This window comes from Heterocephalus glaber, unplaced genomic scaffold (genome assembly GCF_053883595.1).
Source record: "Heterocephalus glaber isolate CG9 unplaced genomic scaffold, H.glaber_assembly_v1.0 deba00001497, whole genome shotgun sequence".
Lineage (NCBI taxonomy): Eukaryota > Metazoa > Chordata > Mammalia > Rodentia > Bathyergidae > Heterocephalus > Heterocephalus glaber.
In genome coordinates, this window is record NW_028258320.1 from 53761558 (window position 1) to 53780286 (window position 18729).

General features: G+C 43.6%; 1 protein-coding gene across 3 annotated transcripts in view; it reads left to right on the top strand.

Moving 5' to 3' along the window:
• Tcerg1l (transcription elongation regulator 1 like) overlaps positions 1 to 18729 on the top strand; it is a 218928-nt gene that overhangs the window by 140852 nt on the left and 59347 nt on the right. For all 3 annotated transcript variants that reach the window (XM_087185140.1, XM_004838718.4, XM_087185141.1), the window contains exons 5-6: positions 6073 to 6167; positions 9486 to 9574. In XM_087185140.1, coding sequence (XP_087041266.1) covers positions 6073 to 6167; positions 9486 to 9574 — 184 coding nt within the window. The remainder of the gene's footprint in view (positions 1 to 6072; positions 6168 to 9485; positions 9575 to 18729) is intronic.

Genomic DNA, 18729 nt, shown 5'->3' on the forward strand with positions numbered 1-18729 from the left:
ACTCATGCAGCATGAGGACTGGACCTAGATGCACTTTCCCAAGGAGATATCTCCTTTGATGTCTTAATTTTCCTGGTGGAAGTGGAATCTGAAATCAGTGTATTGCCAAGCCTCGTTTGCTGTATGCAAGGGACCTCAAGTGAATCATTTCTACTATCTTAAGTACAAATTGCAATTTTCCTCCTATTCTATTATCAGTGTTTTAGAAGAGCTCAGTGCTACTTACGTTGTCGAGCAACATCAGTCCTCCCTCCCAGTTTACTTTGTAACCTAGAAAATGATGCATCTCATCTACTTTTCTAGGTGAAAATGAGATTTTTGTGCCTCTTTTGTCTGAGCATTCTGGATGTTATTTTAGAGTGGTGCTCATGGGGAGACTGGATGCAAGAATAAAATGTGGTTCATTATCCTCCTAAACCAGTTTTTTATGTGGATGTGACACTGTATGGTCCTGGAGGAAGAAACTTCATCTGTGGGAACAGAGTCACTAGATGGTTCAAACACAGAAAATGGAGTTTCATTTACTCTGAGTTCTCCCCTGCCATTTGCGTATCTGGCACAGGTCTAGGCATCCTACTCAAGGATGGAGGTCTCTGGGTGGAGGCATTGATTTCTAAACCTCTTTCCTGAAATATGTCTCATTTCTTTCCAATATCTGTGTGTCCAAGCCAGTGGACATGATGTGGAGTTCACTTGGAGATTTTTTCTGTGAACCCTTCCCCTAACAGCCAGTGTCTGCCAAAATCAGGGCATCCAGGTAATCCCAAAAGGAAACCTCAAGGAATTCACCTTCAGGCTCATGTGGTGACAGCTGCCTGTGGATAGGGGTCCCTGCAGTATAAGAGCACATTTCCTGTCTAATTCTGAATTCTTTTTTTTAAATGTTGGTTCCAAAGAACAGGAGATCGGCAGTTACCATTGACTTTCAGAACAGAAGGGCTGCAAGGGCTGAACTTCCTCAGGATTAATTCATTCCTATTTGAGTCCCTTCCCTCATAGGATGTTGGAAGAACATTCTTAGAGGCCTCCAAGATAAAGTTGCTGCTTCTGTTTCTGTGGGATGTACTCCAAACTGATGCTTCTGACTTTTTGGCATCCCACAATTGAAAGAGATGGGAATGGACACTTCATTGTATGTCTGAGGAGGCAGAGGCTGGGGGAGGTCACTATTTATTGCATGAAAACAAAATTTAAAATCACCCCTTGAATCAGGAGATGCTGATGTATTTCTCATATCTTTCTGACAAGTTAGAAAATTTTGACTTACCTGCAGCAGCTGTTCATTTTAATATTTTGTAAAATTGTTAATGCTTTATTCAATATAAGTAGCATGCAGAAATAAAGTAGCAGAATTACTAGAAGACCTTGCCATCAGTTTGGACTTGCAGATTTACATTTATTGATCTGTTGTCTAATACCAGCTGATGGCAGAGACCTTTAATCTGTGGTCCAATGCCAAGAGATGACAACAGAGTCTTTGTTTTGGAACTCTAAGATAATAGGTGGCTTAGACCTGACATAATGACCAAGATGCCAACCCTTAACTCTGATTAGGACATCAGCAAGTCACCTCTCTCTCCTTTTAGGATACAAGGCTGACTGACTGCTGAACTCCAAGCATTTGCAGGGCTAAGTCTGCCCAAGAGATGGAGCCTGGTTTTTCTCTCCACACTTTGTTTGGGGAGATAAGTTATTGCCACTCTGTACCTCCAAGGGCTCTGGTGTACCTTCTGGACCCTCCATCAATTCAGACAGTGCTGAGACAGCAGTGTCTAGCTACTCACATCTCTTCCCTCACTTCTTCCCACAAACAACAGGGGCTGCACAGAATCATGTGAGCAGTAAATAAATACCTGCCAGTTGATCACTGTGGCTTTTTGCAGCTTGAGCCTCTGCCCTCCCAGAATGCTGTGCAACCTCCCCATTTCTCCTTGTTGTTCAGCACTGCCAAGAGGAAAATCAAAGCAGAGGTCATTGGGGAGCGCTTCAAATCATGAGTCAGGTTTGATCAATAGATGAATCGCAGGGAAGATATTACCATCACGCCCCACTGTGAAAGTGTAATATATCCTGAGCTCCCCAAGGTACATTGGGGTCCATAGTCTTACAACTTGTTGATTTTCTTCCATAAACTAGTTCTCTTTGCCACTCAAGGGAGTACTTTACAACAACATCATCAGAGTTTGTGGAGAGGCCCAAAGCAAAGAGTACTTAAGCATGTCAGAGTGGACCCCGGAAGTGGCCCATGGAGAGCTGTAGAGTAAGCACTTCCGCGGTGGAATGGCCTAAATGCCAACCCAATTATGTGTGTGAACCTGCGCAGCCTACCCATACACCTTCACGGGAATCAATGACTGTTAAAAAGTGCTGGCTATTAAGGAAACTACTTAGGGCAAGGCACCAACATTTGTCACAGGAATTCCGGGGATATGTGTCTGTGATTAGGAGCTTTAAAATGATCATCAAAGATGTGTTCAGGAAGAAGTACTCAGAAGGAGCAATGTAAATCCATTTCTCAAAAGCCAGGTTTTAAGATCTGAACTTTTACAGAGTTCAACTGTTTTCAGTAAAAGAAAGGTTTTATGATGTTTTCTCAAGATAATGAAGGGATATACTTAAGTAATACTACATTCATTTGAAAATAGTTTCATAGGAATATTGCCTTACTATCAATTTCCCTCACATATTTTTTACTATTCATGTTTATTTGTGTTCTTAGAAGATACTCACATGTCTGTTGATATGATTGCTGTAGGTTTTATAGTTAACCACTGTGTTGCAAATACAGTGTCTGTAATTCAGAAGCAAATAGAATCTCATTGCTTTTTTGCAAAGTCTTGTTCTGTGGGGCTTCATCTTTGCTGTACTTTGGATAAAATCCAAAACAAATGGCTTTGGCTTGGTCCTGGGTAGTAAAAAGCTACCCACTCATTTCTAGTTTCAAAATAGATGTCAACTCAGTAATTAAATATGCAGGGTCCAGGGTAATAATCTGAAAATTCAATTCTGTTTAAGGCTTAACTTTTCTCTTCTTGGGTCTGTTTGGGCTGGGTCATTGGGAGCAGTGGGTTTAACTTATTTAGATCCCCCTCCTTCTCCATTTAGGCTACAAGGGAGAGGCAGAGTGACAGGAATCCCAAGGCTGCCTGGCTGGCTCTGGAGTTCTTTTGACACTGGGCTCCTAGGACTGGCAGTTCTGAGGTACCCATTTTATTTCCCAAAAAGCCTGCCTTGTGGCTTCTCCAGAAATCCTCTTCTCCAAGGCTGTGTCATCACAGACCCCTTGACACCAGCTCCTGCATTTCTCTGGCTAGTCCAGATCTCCCTCTGAGGTTGCTGAACACCAGACTTCAAACCTGTGGCCACCCAAAGTGCTCTTTCCTTGTCCCCTAACCTGGGCTGCAGGTGAGGGAAGAGCTAAGACCCCCACATCTGCCTGCATAGGCCTCCTGTGAAGACTCCTCTCTGTTCTCATGTACCATTGGAACCTGTATTGGGCTTCCTGAATGGAGTATCTGCTTACCTGGATGTGCTTCATATGACAAGTTAGGCAGGTGTAGGCAACAAGAAAATCTACTTACTGACTTACTTGAATGGCCTCATGCTTGATTTATGCCTTGTTTCAACAGAAGAAAATATTTTTGCTGAGGATTGTCAGGTATGTAGATGGGTAAGTTGTTATGGAGTACAGGAAAGGGGAGGCAGCCAGGTAAAATATGGACAGAAGTAGCTTTAAAGTAGACATCCAGTGAGCTGATGTTAATGTGAGCATCAGAGATTTGGGGGAAAGTATATCTGTAATTCCAAGAAAACATTCTCACAGGATATCTGGTTAACTGAGTCATGTTTGTCTTTTTGTTATTTCAATTAATGCATCACTTTCTGCTGCATTTTGCCTTGATGTCATGTGGCAAATGGTCATTTTTTTTTTTTAAACCAGTTCCCATCTCTTAGCTCCTCTCTGTTGTGGAGATGTCGTAATCTGCTGTCCTTGCTGTTCCTGCTCTGTGGAACAAGGTACAGAAATAAGCCTGGGGACAGGATTGCCCAGTGGAGACTTGGGACACAGGCCTCAGTGACCAGGCTTCTCCCTGTACTTTACACTTTGGCGGGATTGGGTTTGTGCAGTAATTCCACAGAGAATGGGAAATCTTAATGCAAACCTGTGGCTCTCTTCTCCTGAGTGATGATAAAATATCTCCACTGCTCTTGATTTTAGTTTCGTGATTGAGGCTTGGTTATCCAGTCAGTGAATATTCCTAGTTCCTCCCAAGACTCATCCTTTGGGAGGGAGGTAATAGGGATCCAAAATGGAGCCTAGGGCCAGGGACTTAGCTCAGTGGTTCCACCACCTGCCTTGCAAGTGAAAGGTCCCAAGTTTGATGCCCGGTACAAACCCCCCCTACAAACAAAGGGAGCCTAGCACATGCTAAGCAAGTGCTGTCCACTGAGCTACATCCTAAGTCCCACCAAGGCCAATCTTGAAACCTACCCATAGATGGTGTTGCCACACCTGGGATATGAATCTCAAAGGTGGTCATGGCTGTCCTAGGAGCCCTGCAGTTGCTTCAACTGGTATCTGTGTTGCAGAAGAGGTGGAAGCAGAGGCTCAGCCTTGGACACACTTGGCATAGAGTTGAAATCACAGGAGAGCCCAGAACTTCAGAGATGCATGCTTTGTTTGTTGCCAACAGTGTGAGCTAAGAGAAGCTGCTCCCTTAGTGGCAAGAGCTAGCCCTCTCTCCTATGCAGAGTCTGCAAGCTAAGGCTCTTTTCAGAGTAACAGTGGTGAACAAGGGGTCTTGCTGTGGTCATTCATCCATCCCATTTATCCATCCAGTCTTGGATGGAGGAGAGGAGCCAAGGAAGGAATGCACGTGTCTCTGTATAGTCCAGATGCAGAGCCTGTTCGGTCCATGTCTAGAGCTGCCAAGTGTTGCTTCTCCATGTCTGAAACAGTTTCTGATCACAGCCTGATACTCTTCCTGTGTGCATGTTTGTATGCACGTGTGTGTTCCTGAGTGGTGTGCACACATACTCGTGAAGCAGTTCTTGTTTGCCTTCCTCCCTTCTGCAGGAATCCTCCCAGCTGAGCTGGATGGCCAGGAGCTCCAGGTCAAGCAATTTTCTGCATACAGAATATCCTAACACTCACATCCACAGAATGTTGTGACTTTCTCTCATGCCATTATCTGTTTGCTACTTGAACAGTTTTGAAAATTAGATAGACATTTTTAGAAAACTTATACTTCGTTTTCATATTTGAAATCCTATGGTTTTTCCCATTTTTCCCTTCCCTCACAGCAAACAGCTACTTTTCAACATGCTGTGTAGTCTACTTCATGGAAAACCCAGTGATGAGCAAATGGTAACTGGAGGTCTAACCAATCTGGAGTCTTCCTGTCCTCCTGGCAGGGGCTGGCCAAGGTTGCCCATAATGTCCACTACCTGTCAAAGCCTCATCAGAGCTAGTTCTGCTGTGTCACCTTAGGAGCCTAGTGAGCCTAGTGACCAGTTAGACATCACTGAGCAAGCTGATGATTGCTCAGGACATGAGAATCCTTGGGAATGAAAGAGAGCAGCTTGATTTGCCCACATACCTTGGCCCACCACTCTGCCTTGAGCCTAACTAAACTGTAAGCCCAGGCAGTGGCTACAGTTTGCTGAGAGGGTTCTCATGCTACCCCCATCTGCTGAATGCCCAGGTGCACTGCCCACTGCCTTGGACTTTCCTGATCGGTAGTCAGTTACGTATATAGGCCTTTCCAGGTAAGTGTCCTTCCTGAGTTTCTTCAGCTAAGAGACTATGGAGTTCAGAATGGAACCAGAGGTGATACAGAGCTTTCTCATGAAGAGGTGGAGGTATGTGGCCCAGGCCTCTGATGCTCTAGACACCCAACATCAGGACAAAAACCTGGTTGCTGGACTACAATCGAAACACCATGTTTGTACAACTTTCCTTCAGAATATGGAATGTTGAAATTTCAAGTCCACTTTTTACCTTTGATTGGTTAATTTTTCAAAACTGATGTGACAAATAAAATGTTAATGACAATTGTTTTGGTCCAACAGATAAAAGCAAAGAGCACAGCCGAGCACCCTGCTCTCCTGCACTGATGCTACATGCGGCAGAGAGGAAGAGCCGGGCCGGAGACAAAGAAGATAAGGTATGTTTGGTAGTTTAGAGCGCTGTAGACACACATCCTGGATTTGGAGGATCTGAGGCCAGGACACCTTCACACGTGTTTCCTATGTGGTGTTTCTGAAATGACTGCTGGTCAACTGTGACCACCAGCTGAATCCAGCCTGCATTTCCAGAAGCCTGAGGGAGAGAAAGAAGGGCATGTGAAAAGCAGGCCCCTGTCCTTCTCCCCCACCTCACTGGAGGGCACTCAGTCAGCAGTGAGCTTGGCTTCCTCTTTACATGTTGTCTGTCTTCAGAATAAAGAGAGGACTCACAGGACAGCCAGGCTGTGTGAAAGCAGAGAAGGCTCTCCAAGGCTCGGTTTATATGTAGATTTTTCTGTTAAAGAAAACCCAAGGCATCTTTATTTTTCTTAAAACTTTTAAATTTGAGGTCTGTCTCTGCCATTTGCTAAATGACATTTTGAAGACTAATCAGGACAGTGCATTTGATATAGTTAACATTTTTAATAGCACAGTCCTTCATTTGAATAATAGAAAGAATTCGCTTTGTTGCTATGTTTGAAAATCGCACGGCACATTTAATCTGCCCTGCTCTGTCAGACATCCGGCAGCTCTGGTCCTACTTAGTGTCTTATTACCATTCTCTCCTACTTTATCTTATAGGTATTTCTACTTCACGGTCCCTTGCAAGTTTCCTGCTCTTCCTGGTCTCTATGCCAACTCACTGTTAGCCTTATTAGAGGATACACAGTGTGATTACACTGTGGGGCTTACGTCTTCTTACCAATCCCTGGTGTCATTAAGTGTTGAATATCAATCACAAATGTTAGTTAGTGCAAATTACACTTTTGGCCCTGACGTATGACTTTTCTGTAAGAGATTAGCATCCAAGCCAGAATTACATATTAGTTACACAGATAGCCTTGCTAGTGCTTTCCATAAATAGTTTCTTTATCACCGAGTTCCTTGAGCCTAATTCACTTTTATTACTTCAGCATAGAACAGGAGTTTTATACCATAATTAGCCATTTTTATCACCAACAGGAAGTCATAACCAGCATGTGCCTCATGAGGAAGACCTTGGTAATTAGCTGTAGAGAACCCTAGTGTTGCCAAATTTAAATGTCCCCCCATCACAAATTATACCCTACCATATTTACTTGAATAATTAGTGGAGGTAATCTAGTACTCAGAGACTCCTTGTTGAGTTCTATTGTTCAATTAACTTAATAATGAAAATCTCCTCCCGTTTTCCTAATTGGATTAGTAATATAAACTCAGGTCTGACTATATATTTTTTGAGACAAGTGTTTCTGAATGCTCCCTGTTAAGTTAATTATTTATCCTGACCTTATTTTCTCACAGGGCACAAAGATATTTTCTATCACCAGAAAATTCTAGAAAAAACAAAACATGATCTTAAACTCACAAATATAAGGGAGATTATATCAATTACAAATCATTTATTGAATGCACCTATCTGTTGAAACAAAGGGAGGTCTAAGAGAAGCCCTAGTGAGATACTAGGATGAACATGCACAAATGTCAGTCTTTGTTTACTATTTAAATTGATGCCCTTTCCAGACTCCCCTCATGCCAAAGACCATGCAAGGATTTATGTGGCTGGATTTTTCCATGTTGGGGACTTCTCATCCTGCCTCTTGGCAGGGTCTCCTGCACTGGCTGTTCCTTCTTGATTACATAATCAACAAGAGGCACCTTCACTCTGTTGTCAACAGTTTTAGCAAATAGCCACATTTGATAGGTTTCCTTCCTTGGAATTTATTTAATTTTTGACTCAGCCTTACTTCATACTCTTTTTACTTTTTGTTTGAATTTGTTACTTCAATCCTTCCCTAACTTAGCACCTTCCTCTGTAATGCTAAACTTGCATTGGCGGTCCTGCAGCAGGGCTCAGAGTATCAAATTCATTTAATCGTTTTTGGTCATCTTGTCACCTACACTATCTCATAAAGTACTGACATTAATGCTGGTAGAAACAGAGATTCCAAAATTGTTAGGAAGACATCCAGTTTTTAAAAATCGCAGCTCAGAACCAGGTTGTTGCTTGGAATGATGCGGGGTTTTATTCTCACCTGATTTCTCAGAGACACAAAAAACACAGTTTTTGTCCTAGTAGTCTAAGTTTGAAATTAAAACCATGTAAACAGCTGAGAAGAAAAAAGATTCTTCACCATTAGAATTTACTTTATTTTAGTGTGAATTCTTTTTTTTTTCTTCTAGCCATGCCAAAATTGTGATGCTACATCTTTATTTTTTACAAAAAATTCTTCAATGGGATTTTTTCAATACCTCTGGTAGGAATTGGGTTCTGTTTGCTCACTATTGGACAATGGGCCCATATCTATCTATCCCTCATCAATATGACAGTCTGTCTTGGCTTTATGCTCAGGTTTGGAAATAGAACTGTTGGTATTTTGTAATTCCAAACAATGTTTGTTTCTGCCCAAATTCTGTCTGTAACTGACACTAATCAAGTATAACAGTCATAGTTGTTTACATGTGTGTGTATGTGTGTTTTCAAACATCTTTTGTTTTCTAAAAGAGGACAGAGACACAATGATACTTCAAACCTGGCAGGGAATCAGAGTCATCCACTCATGGTAAGATGACTCTTAGGTCCTACCCAGGGCAGATGCTCCAGAAAGTCAGAGTTGGCCTGGAATCTCTGGGATCCCACCCAATGTTGTGAAGGCTCAGTTGTCATTTAGCAATGTGAACTTGCCACTCCTCCTCCCATGACAGACCTAGATGGCCAGATGTCTAGGACCCCCTTCACAGGTTTAAAGTTCTCTGCTATTATATACAGAATTTTGGTGGCAGGGCACAGTGACTGTAGCCGTTAGGTCAAGATTAATTCCGGAGATAAATCCAGTAAGATTTTCGGCCCCAAAGACATCAAGATCCAATGTATCCTCTCTCTGGCTCCCCATCTGTCTTCTATTCAAGAAAGACAATTCAAGATAATTAGGGGGTGCCTTTGCTGAGCTATCTGCTGTAAATTTGTTGTGTTGTTAATTATATATCTATGCATGATTGCTCACCCCCAGTTGCTTTACTCTTTTGCTTTGAGAAGGTCATTATGTAATGGCTACCAGAGGCAGGTCTGTCTGCAGGAGTCTTTGTTATCCTTCACTTGGTTGTCTGTAACTGAAGATGAGTGTTTAGAATTAAAAGCAGCAGGGCCGGGGATTTAGCTCAGTGGTTTCGCCACCTGCTGCGCAAGCGCAAGGACCCGAGTTCGGTCCCTGGTACCAAAAAAAAAAAAAAAAAAGAATTAAAAGCAGCACTCTCTCTCCTTCTCTTTCTTTTGAAAGGAGCCTCCATCTATGCTAATGAGAGGAGAGGACAGCACAACAAAAGGCAACAGACCTGTGGCTTCCACCCCAGTACCTGGATCCCCCTGGTAAGATGCCCCAAATCCGGGAGCAAAGAGCTATGCCATCATCTTGTCCAGACGTTTTCTTGGTGTCACCAGAGAGAAAATGCATGCTCCATAGGTATATTATAGTGTTTTAAGGAATGAATCTGTAACTCGTGGCAGGTATAACTCTAATTTGATCCTACAGTTTTTACATTCTGCAGAAAAAAAAGACATTTAAATGATAAGTTCTCCTTCTCTGATGTATTTGTGAATATAGAATAAAATACTAATGCTTTTGCATATGTGTTTGTGTATGTACATATATATGTATATACATATACATAGTGAGCGAGAGAAAGCTATCAATGAGAGACAGCAGCTTAGAGTAAAGGTAGCATACTGTTAGCTTCAAAGGATTTTCCTCCCTTTCCTCCAAGAAAAGGCAGCACTGAATGACTGTTAATTAAAGACGTGTCTAGCTCACTCCAGTTGCCCTATGAGGATTCCCGATCTTTGAGTATGCCATACTCAAAAATACCCTCCACAAGGGAGCCACAGTATTTGGTTTTTTAAAATGCCCTTTTATAATGGAGTAATTTGGAACCAGGATAAAAAGGTTATTATAGTAAAAATTAGTTTTAAAACCTGAAGATTAGAGTGCAGTATGCAGCTGGGAGGAACAGCTAATTTAAAACAGAAATAGTAACCACTTGCGTCCGTCTAACTTGCTATCCATGCACAAAGAAGCAGTCTGCTGATGGTCCAATGGAGTCATACTTACGTTGAATGCTAAGTGCAGCATCTCTGGTGACAGGACCTACAGTGCCCTGTGGCCAGACCTGATTAGGTGTTTAGGATGGTAAACCTATTCCTACCTGGAGGGACCACATTCCTATCTTGTTTACATAGGCAGTAACCCAGTTAAGCACTGGGTGCCCCTGGCTCTCTGTCTTTAGCTGAAACTGTTTTGAATCCAGTGTGTCTTGGGGGAGCTGCTTCCCAAAATCCACCAGGTTTCTCATGGGTGTCTGTTATTCAGTTGAATTATGACTCCAGCTCCTAGGAATTAGGAGTTGGCTTCAAACTCTAGAGGCTGAAAGCTCAGTCCACAGGACTGTTCCATGGCAGTCACCAACTCCAAATGGGGCTCAGCAGGCTTCCTACACTTGTGCCAGGATGACTATAGATTCAAGGGCTCCCCACATGACTCCCATCATTTCAATGATCATAATCTAGAATGTTTTACAGGACAGTGTTTTAGTTATGATTATAATTGTATTATAAAGGATATGACTTCAGAACAATCAAATGGAAGACATGCATAGGACGAGGAGTGGGGGATGGTTCTAAAGCTCCCAGTCCTCTCTGGGAACCCATTACCAGTACATGTTCATGAACCAGAGAGATCCCCTAGTTCATTTTCTCAGTTTCAGTGGAGATACTTTTATGTAGGCATGATTGGACACTGGCCAAGTGATTAACCTCTTTCTTCAGCTCCCCCTTCCCCTGGGAAATTGGTATGGGGCTGAAAGTTCCCACTATCCAATCACATGGTTGGTCTCTGGCAATCAGACCCCATCCTGAACTATTTAGGGGTGCTTGATTTGGGTCATTAACAGAACTTGGATGTGGTTGTAGGGGCTTGTCAGCAATAGTGGAGGACACTGCTTTCACTCAACAAGTCCCACAAGCTTTAGGAGCTCTGTGCCAGGAACCTGGGAAAAAGACTAGATGTAGAGATATTTTATTACAACACAAATGCTGTTTGGGGATCTTTGATAACAAGCTTCCCGTATATGCCTCCAAAGGAGGCACACCTCAGCCCATCATACTGGGGGAGTCAGGATAGCTCAGAGACATTGTAAGCCTGACATGGCTCCCATAAAGCTATCCTTGGGGGCTTGTCACTATGTAGAAGACATGACCTTACGTGCTAGGACCTTCTAGTGGTGAAGGCTGAAGTTTTCCTTCCTCAGTAATGGAATACAACAATGCAAAATACTAAATGGGATTTTGGACATCAGCAGGGTCCTCAACTGAGGCTTGTTGCCTCTGGATAGCAATCTTCAGCCTGTAAATTATAGATAAGTACATGAGCCTTCTTGCTTTGGGTCCTTTGGGTGTCACACAATCATGATGCAAGGGAGCTTCATCCCTGAGGCAGAGGTTATTCAGGACCATAGAAAGAGAATGGAGGTCTTGACCCAACTGGAATGGAAGTCCCTGACCCAGGAAAAGGATCTTGCACAGTCCTTGTAGGTTTCTGAGAGTGGCACAACTATGCACAAGATACTTTCTGATGATGTAATGAACAAGGATGAGTGTGGTACAGGTGGCAAAAAGAACTACCAGGGAAGGCTGGGAGCAGGGCTATGGCTGGAGAGGGCATGGGGCTGGGGGAGACAGGAAGAGCTGTAGGAACCCCACTGGATATACAAATTTCCTGCTATTCTTGCCACACGATACTAGTGGTGCTGATTCCTGCCCTCTGCTATCCTACTGGCAAATCTGATGGAGAAAGGGAATTCCCAGCAGAGCCCAGCTGGGCAGTTATCATGTTACAGGAGAAAAGCTTATGCTCTCAGGTGACTAATAAGCTCCATTTCTTGATATGCACTGTTTGAGTCACAACTAGACCCACTTTCTGGGACCTGTGCAGTATTATAGAGGTGACAGGGATCCTCTGATTTTCCCCTTACATTCTTTGGTTTGTGTCCCTCTAACTTCCATCTCACTTGAGCTAGAGCTCTTTGCTTTGTTGAACATCCCTTTGGCTAAGGATGCATGTGTTGGTAGTCCCTCACCAGACCTGAGAGCTGGGATTTACGCTTCCTCTGACAGATGTAGGGACCTTGACATTGCAGGCCACAGGGTAGCTGCCTGATCCTGGCTTCTCCTGTTGCTGTGGCTCTGACTGAGAAAGGACTTTGTGTGTATCATGGAATGACATCCTCATTAATCTTATCATTATGCAAAGGGGGTCCTCAGGAACAGAATCCTTCCTGCCACTACAATCTGCCACCAGGAACAGAACTCTTGTGCCATGCGGAGGAGTGACTGTCTTCCTCAATTAACTCAAACCGTCTTCTGCAGGCCCGCTCTTGGAGTTTGCTAGTGTCAGGTTTATCCCAGTGACTCAAGTGATTAGTGGGACCCCTGAAGGCACAGAGGAACAAGCACATGGTTCCATCATTGGCCTCCCTCCCTGTCATCCATCTAAAACCACTCATGGGTGCATAAGCTCACAGAAGAACATTCCCAGGTGCAGTGGCTGCCTTGAACTTCTCGGTGAGCACTTCATTCAGCAAGTCAGAGCCCAGAAAGTACTTGTAGCCAGGACTAGTGAGGCATTCAGAGTGTGACAGGGCCACTGGCAACAGCTTCAGCTTCAGGCCCAGCTGTCCATTCCTGTTCAAATTGAGTAAGCTCTTTAGCAAATGCTCAGGCTAAGAGGCCAGACTGTGGTGGCTCTGCAAGGCTGTCCCACCCGCTGATGGGGAGGCTGTGATTGCCTAACTGGATGACTGTCAGAAGTTCTCTCCCTGGGTTCATTGTTCATTCATTCTGCTGAGATTCACCCCAACCCACAGGGGAGAATGAGCAGCTAGCAAAGCAGAAAAAAGTCTTGCCCTTGGGGTTTAAGGTGCGGCATCCCTCGTGGAAATGGTTAGAAGAGTGGTGAAAAGTGGCAGGTCTCTGGGATTTGAGTCCAGGCCCCTTGGGATCCATTGGGAGCAGTCATCTGTTTGGTGACAAGAGGGCAGACAGAATCACTGAGGAGGTTCTGATGGGTCACACAGTGAATCTGTACTTCTCACAGGCAGTGGCCAGAATCCTTTGTCTATATCCAGGGAATCTGTTTTTGTTGGTTCAATCTTGAGTGGAGCGTAATTTGGTTAAGAATCTCCTAGCGAGTCCAGCACCAGGCCATTCAGCATGATCAGGGGCAGGGCCCAAGAGGCCAGCTCAGGTCAGATCCTTGAATGAAAATCTTCAGCAAGAGGTCTTTACATCTCAATATCAAGCCAAAACTCTCCTAAGGAAGCCTGGATGCATGGGAATTCCATGGAGATTGGCGAACGTGAGCTAAGCTAGAATTGTCCTGAACCCAGGGAGCTGTCTGGGCCAAGCTAGAAACACAAGAGGAAGTCATGAAGTTTGGGAATCTACCCAAAACATAAAAGTGAAAATCAAATTGTTCTTCCTCTTGGCTAACATTTTATTGTGGCTGCATTCTAAAAATCAAATTGGAGCTGAGAAATGGAATATTTAAGAGAACATCGGGGTAAATAAGATCCTGTATCTCACACGTGTAATTGTAGGGAAGAAACATGCTTCTAAATAAAAAAAAACACCCAGTAATTTTCTTATGTGCATTCAATCTGTGGAAAACACCCCAGAAAATGATTAAGTATAGAGCTCAGTGTAAAAGTGGGTAGAGGAGAGGGAAGGGTTACTCCTTGTTCTCTGTAGAAGGTGCTCCATACTAGAGAGCTAAGAGAATCCATCGGAAGTGTCAAAAGCAACCGGGTAGCACCTTAGTCACGGCTAATGGTATAAGATTCTTTCTGATACTCTAATTGCTCAGAGAAATGGCTAGATGTATAGCCCTTTCAAAGTATTAATGTAACACCAAGCACTTGAGAAATGCAAAATCAAGGTTTGACAGTGAATAAAAATGGATCAAGGACCATCTACTCACCCTTGTCTTACTGCTTGTGCCAGTTTAACCATTAAAAATGGTGTCAGAGTCCAGAATAACTTCTTCAGCCAACTCTGCAATTCAGAAATGCATTTAGCTTAATACTCTCAGATGGTTTCAAGTGTGCCATAATGGAGGCATAACATTTAGAGAAGAGATGAGAAAGCGAAGAGCACACATCTACTTTCCTGCAAAGTGATACCCTATCCACCTCTAAATGAGAAGGCTAAGCTTGTGTCATGATAAAAATTGCAATGGAATTTAAATCACTTTTTCAGATCTGCTCTTGTTTTTAGGTATGTTACTACTAGAGTAGCATTATTTCAATCTCTTCCGGAGCTTCTATTTCTGTTTTTCATAATTTAGCATTTGACCCGAATGGGAATTTTGAGGGAGTTAAACCATTCTCTCACTGGGAATTAGTTAAAGTGTCTCTTTTGGAGTTGCTGACGATATGGGGAAATTTCAAAGGTAATTGTTGAACAAAGTATAAAATCCATGAGCTTTTGTTTAAATGACAATAAATGTCAACATCAGCGATTAATTAGCGTATTAAAATTATTTAAGAGTATAGATTTACAAATAAGTAGGTATCTTCATGAAATATGTAACATTGACTTTAGCATCCTGTCATTTTTCTGAAATGTCCAGATTGGTGTAGTGGTCCTTTATGATGCCACTGGTCTATTAACAGCACAGCACAAAGCTCTCTTTAAAGTGACTTGGGAAGAGGTGCGAGCATTCTTTCAGAAAGATGAGGGACTGCATCAATCAGAAGGATAACACTTTCACAAGGTGCCCCTTCAAGCAAAGCCAATTCGCATTTTTGTAGTCCAACTGCAAGGGTACACATCAAAATGAACATGGCGCATTCCTAACATGTTGGTACCTGGTGTCACAACCAAGAGTCCAATGGTTGACTTCACATTTCTGCTGCAGTATGTGAGCAGAGTGAGCAGACCTTGATTGTGCTTTGATAGAACCACCGCAGATGCCCAGCATGGGTGGCAATCCTTCGAAGAGCTGAGTAGTGTTCAAAGTCCCAAACACACTCATTGGTTTTATGTTAACAACCTATGTTTAATTCTGACTCTATTTGATATTTTAGTATCTGTTGATGACATCTGATAGTTAATCCAAAAGTATTAATTTATTGGGTGTGATATTTTAAAAACAGGTTCTCTGATTTTTTAAAATGTAAGTATTGAAACTGCTTGACTTTAAAAGCCTTGCTATCAAAGCATATTTGTGGATGAAGTTGGTAGAACTTTTCCTGAAAGAAAGGAATCATTTCCCAAGACATGATACATATGGATGATGTTTGACAAGAGAAAGGTAATTAGGGATTACGGTTACTAAGAGCAGCACCGGGGCTGGCCATATCACAGCATATCTATTTTCCATGTGCACTTACTTGACATGCAGTCACATTCACTAAGCTTAGAGACGACACCACATCACTCTTCTCTGAGTACATACCACTGAAGGGAAACCAAATGTCACTTTGTCCCCTTTGCATAATTGAGTCTTTTATTATGTCAGAGAAGGGACAGGTGAAGAGTTACTTGCTGGTGAGAGAAGGCTAATGCTGAATTAAATGTCAAAGTGCTTAGTTAGGGCAGATGGAGGAGGAGGCGTGAGGAAGCTGCCACTTAGACCCACGCTTAAGAGGCCTCTGGAGGTGGCAGCCTGGGAACAGAGGAAGAGAAAGAGGATCATGCTGCTTTCCAGCTCGGCTTATTTCTATTCTTCTCCAGGCCGCATTGCTTTAATACTGTGACACCTCTATGCCTTGAGGATCCCTTGCTGTTGGCTCCTTGGTGGTGACTTTGCCAGGAAAGTAGAAGTGTGATTTTATTGCCATGAGAAAGGAGCCTCTAGGGTTTTGAAGAAAGCTGGGGCCCTGATCAAACAAAAACCACAAAAAAGAATAACTTTACATGTCTGCAAAGGCAGAGGCTTTTGGAAGCCCCGGCCTCCATCAAGATGGAATCCCTAAAGCCTTTCATTCCTCAGATACCTTGAGAACAAGTTCCAGAGAGGTCTGTATTCATTCTTTGCAGAGCTGGACAGACAGTTGATCAGATTCTGCATTATTCCACCATCTCCTTGAGATTATAGGATTTGATAATTAAAAATGAGAAGAATAATTGCACATGAAATAAATAAAGATAGACAGTTACAGTCTTCCAAAAGTTATGCAAAGAACCTGAAAGGACAGCCCTTAGGAGCAGAGGTACGTGAGCCCAGGTTGGTGCACCTTGGGCATTGCTCCTGTGGCCTCTCTGGATGCATTGACAGTGCATGAGCAGTGGCAAGGTCACACTCAGTGCCCTTTCCCAGTGCTCCTCTTCTCTGATCACTGTGCAGCATACTTTCCCAGCATAGTTTTGCCTCTGAAGAACGAAGCAGAGACCTACTGCTTTCAGGAGCAAAAGCCCCCAGGCTCTTGGAACCAGCTGTGCAGCCTCTGGCAGCTCCTTGAGTATCTTCCATTTGGGATGTCCTTGCTGCTTGAGCAACCTTCCCTTGGGTGTCAGAGACTCCTATGTCCCAAAACGGAGAGATGTTGGAGGAACCCATACCATGTCCCTGGATATAGAGCTGCTGACAACCATGTGACGGCCCAGTTCTATGGTTGGTCTTTATTCCTGTCCTGAGTATCAGACAGAATGTCCCTGTTACCCGTGCACTCTTCCCAAAGTACATGGTGGTAGGGACCATGGCCAGAGGACCTGCTTATTCTATCCTTGTACCTTTGTGTCTACAAGCCTCATAGTTCCCTCTCCCCATCTGTCAAGTGGAAGAGACAGGCCCCTCAGTCCTGCCCAGGTCACCCTCTCTGGAGTCCAAACCCCAAAGGGAGAAGCCTGGCAAAGGGCTAGTGAGAGCTGCTTGTCCATTCCAGGGGGTCTCCACCTGGGTAGAGGAACATCTAGCAAACATGACATTCTGGGGACAGAGCATGCAAAGGTAGATTCAGGGGGCACAGGTTGCCTTTATGTGAGAGGATTAGAGGCAGGAGGCCAGGCATGAATTTCCACCTCCAGTTGGATGAGATGAAACCAGGGAGAGAAACCAAGATGTCCTCTACTGCATAGAGCTTAGAAACAGCGGAAATTGCTGTTTGAAGGGTGAATGTAAGAAGACTTTTCTATAGCAAAACAACTAGCCTGGGTTTAATTTGATAAAATCCAGATTCTTGTGTATTAGGGCTGCTCAGTAAAGGTATCCTGTACCAGACTTGAATAGCTCTGATGTACTAATTATATCCTCCGGGATATGGGGACAGTTAAAGAGAAGAGGGATATGGCAGCCATCCAGGAATTATGCAGCATGATTAAAGGAGGGGAGCTATCTGTGTTACTTAAAATGGGCATAAAATGATACATAAAATTAATTTTGCATGTTACAGCTGGCTACGTCTAGTTGAAACCAACCATAACGAGTGGATGGGCAGATTTCTCTTGGGAACCACATTTATTTACCTGCCACCAGCTCTGTGGTTCAATTCCACATGCTTCCCCCGGGTTCAGGAACTGGCTCTTATAGCTTGGATATAAATGTGCATCGTGTTAATTATCGTCACTCCTCCCTCTCCTGAGCCACACTCCTCTGTTAAGTCCCTAATTAGCTTCACTCTTCTTTGCTTCAGAAGTTCAGCAGTGGGAAGTCGGGGAGTTGGTGATGTTTCCTATGCCATGCAGGGTTCCAGGGAGCTGGCCCTTCCCAGGTTAGGTGCGTTAAGGGTGTCTCTGTACCTGAGCATGAGGAACTAAAGAGTCAATGTACCCCTGAAATACTGAATTTTCAACAGACTGACCTGGGATCTGGGAGAATTTGGCCAAGTAAATATAAATCCCCAAATGTAAAGCCTCTTCTTTAACAGTGAAGCTTCAAGAGGGGAAAGCTCTAGAGGGGAAAAACCTCAGGAAACTACAAGAAGATGAACAGGACATCCCATCAGAAGAACTTTGGGATGCACAGTTTCCAGGGTCTCCTCAACTTTGATTCTTCAGAGAAAGAAGTGCACACCAAGCAAGGCTGGTGGCCCCCAGCAGAAGTGTGCAGAAAGCCTAGAGTTGAGTTGCTGTGGCCTCTGCAGAAGGCTTGGCTTCCTGTGGAAACTAGGACATGTGGAGAATTCAGGTGATTCTCACTGCTCCTGACAGAATCAGTCTAACTTGGCAGTCACTGGAGGAGACCATGTGCCCAGCATCCTTCTCACACCATTCAGCCTCTCATCCCTCCTCCTTCCTCTGACTAGAACCTTCTCAGAACCTCAGCATTCAGAAAAGCTAGTGAGTTATCAGAGAGGCCTACCCATTACAGAGCCAGGTGGGAGGTTATGGGGTTAGATGATGCCTCATCCTCACTCTGGCCTCTGAGGGTTAACCTGGAGCTGTCTGTGTGCTATCTCCAAGCCTCTGATGTCTCCCCTCACCATCTGCATTCCACAGGCCACCAGCTTTTTAATAATTCTCACATGAAATAA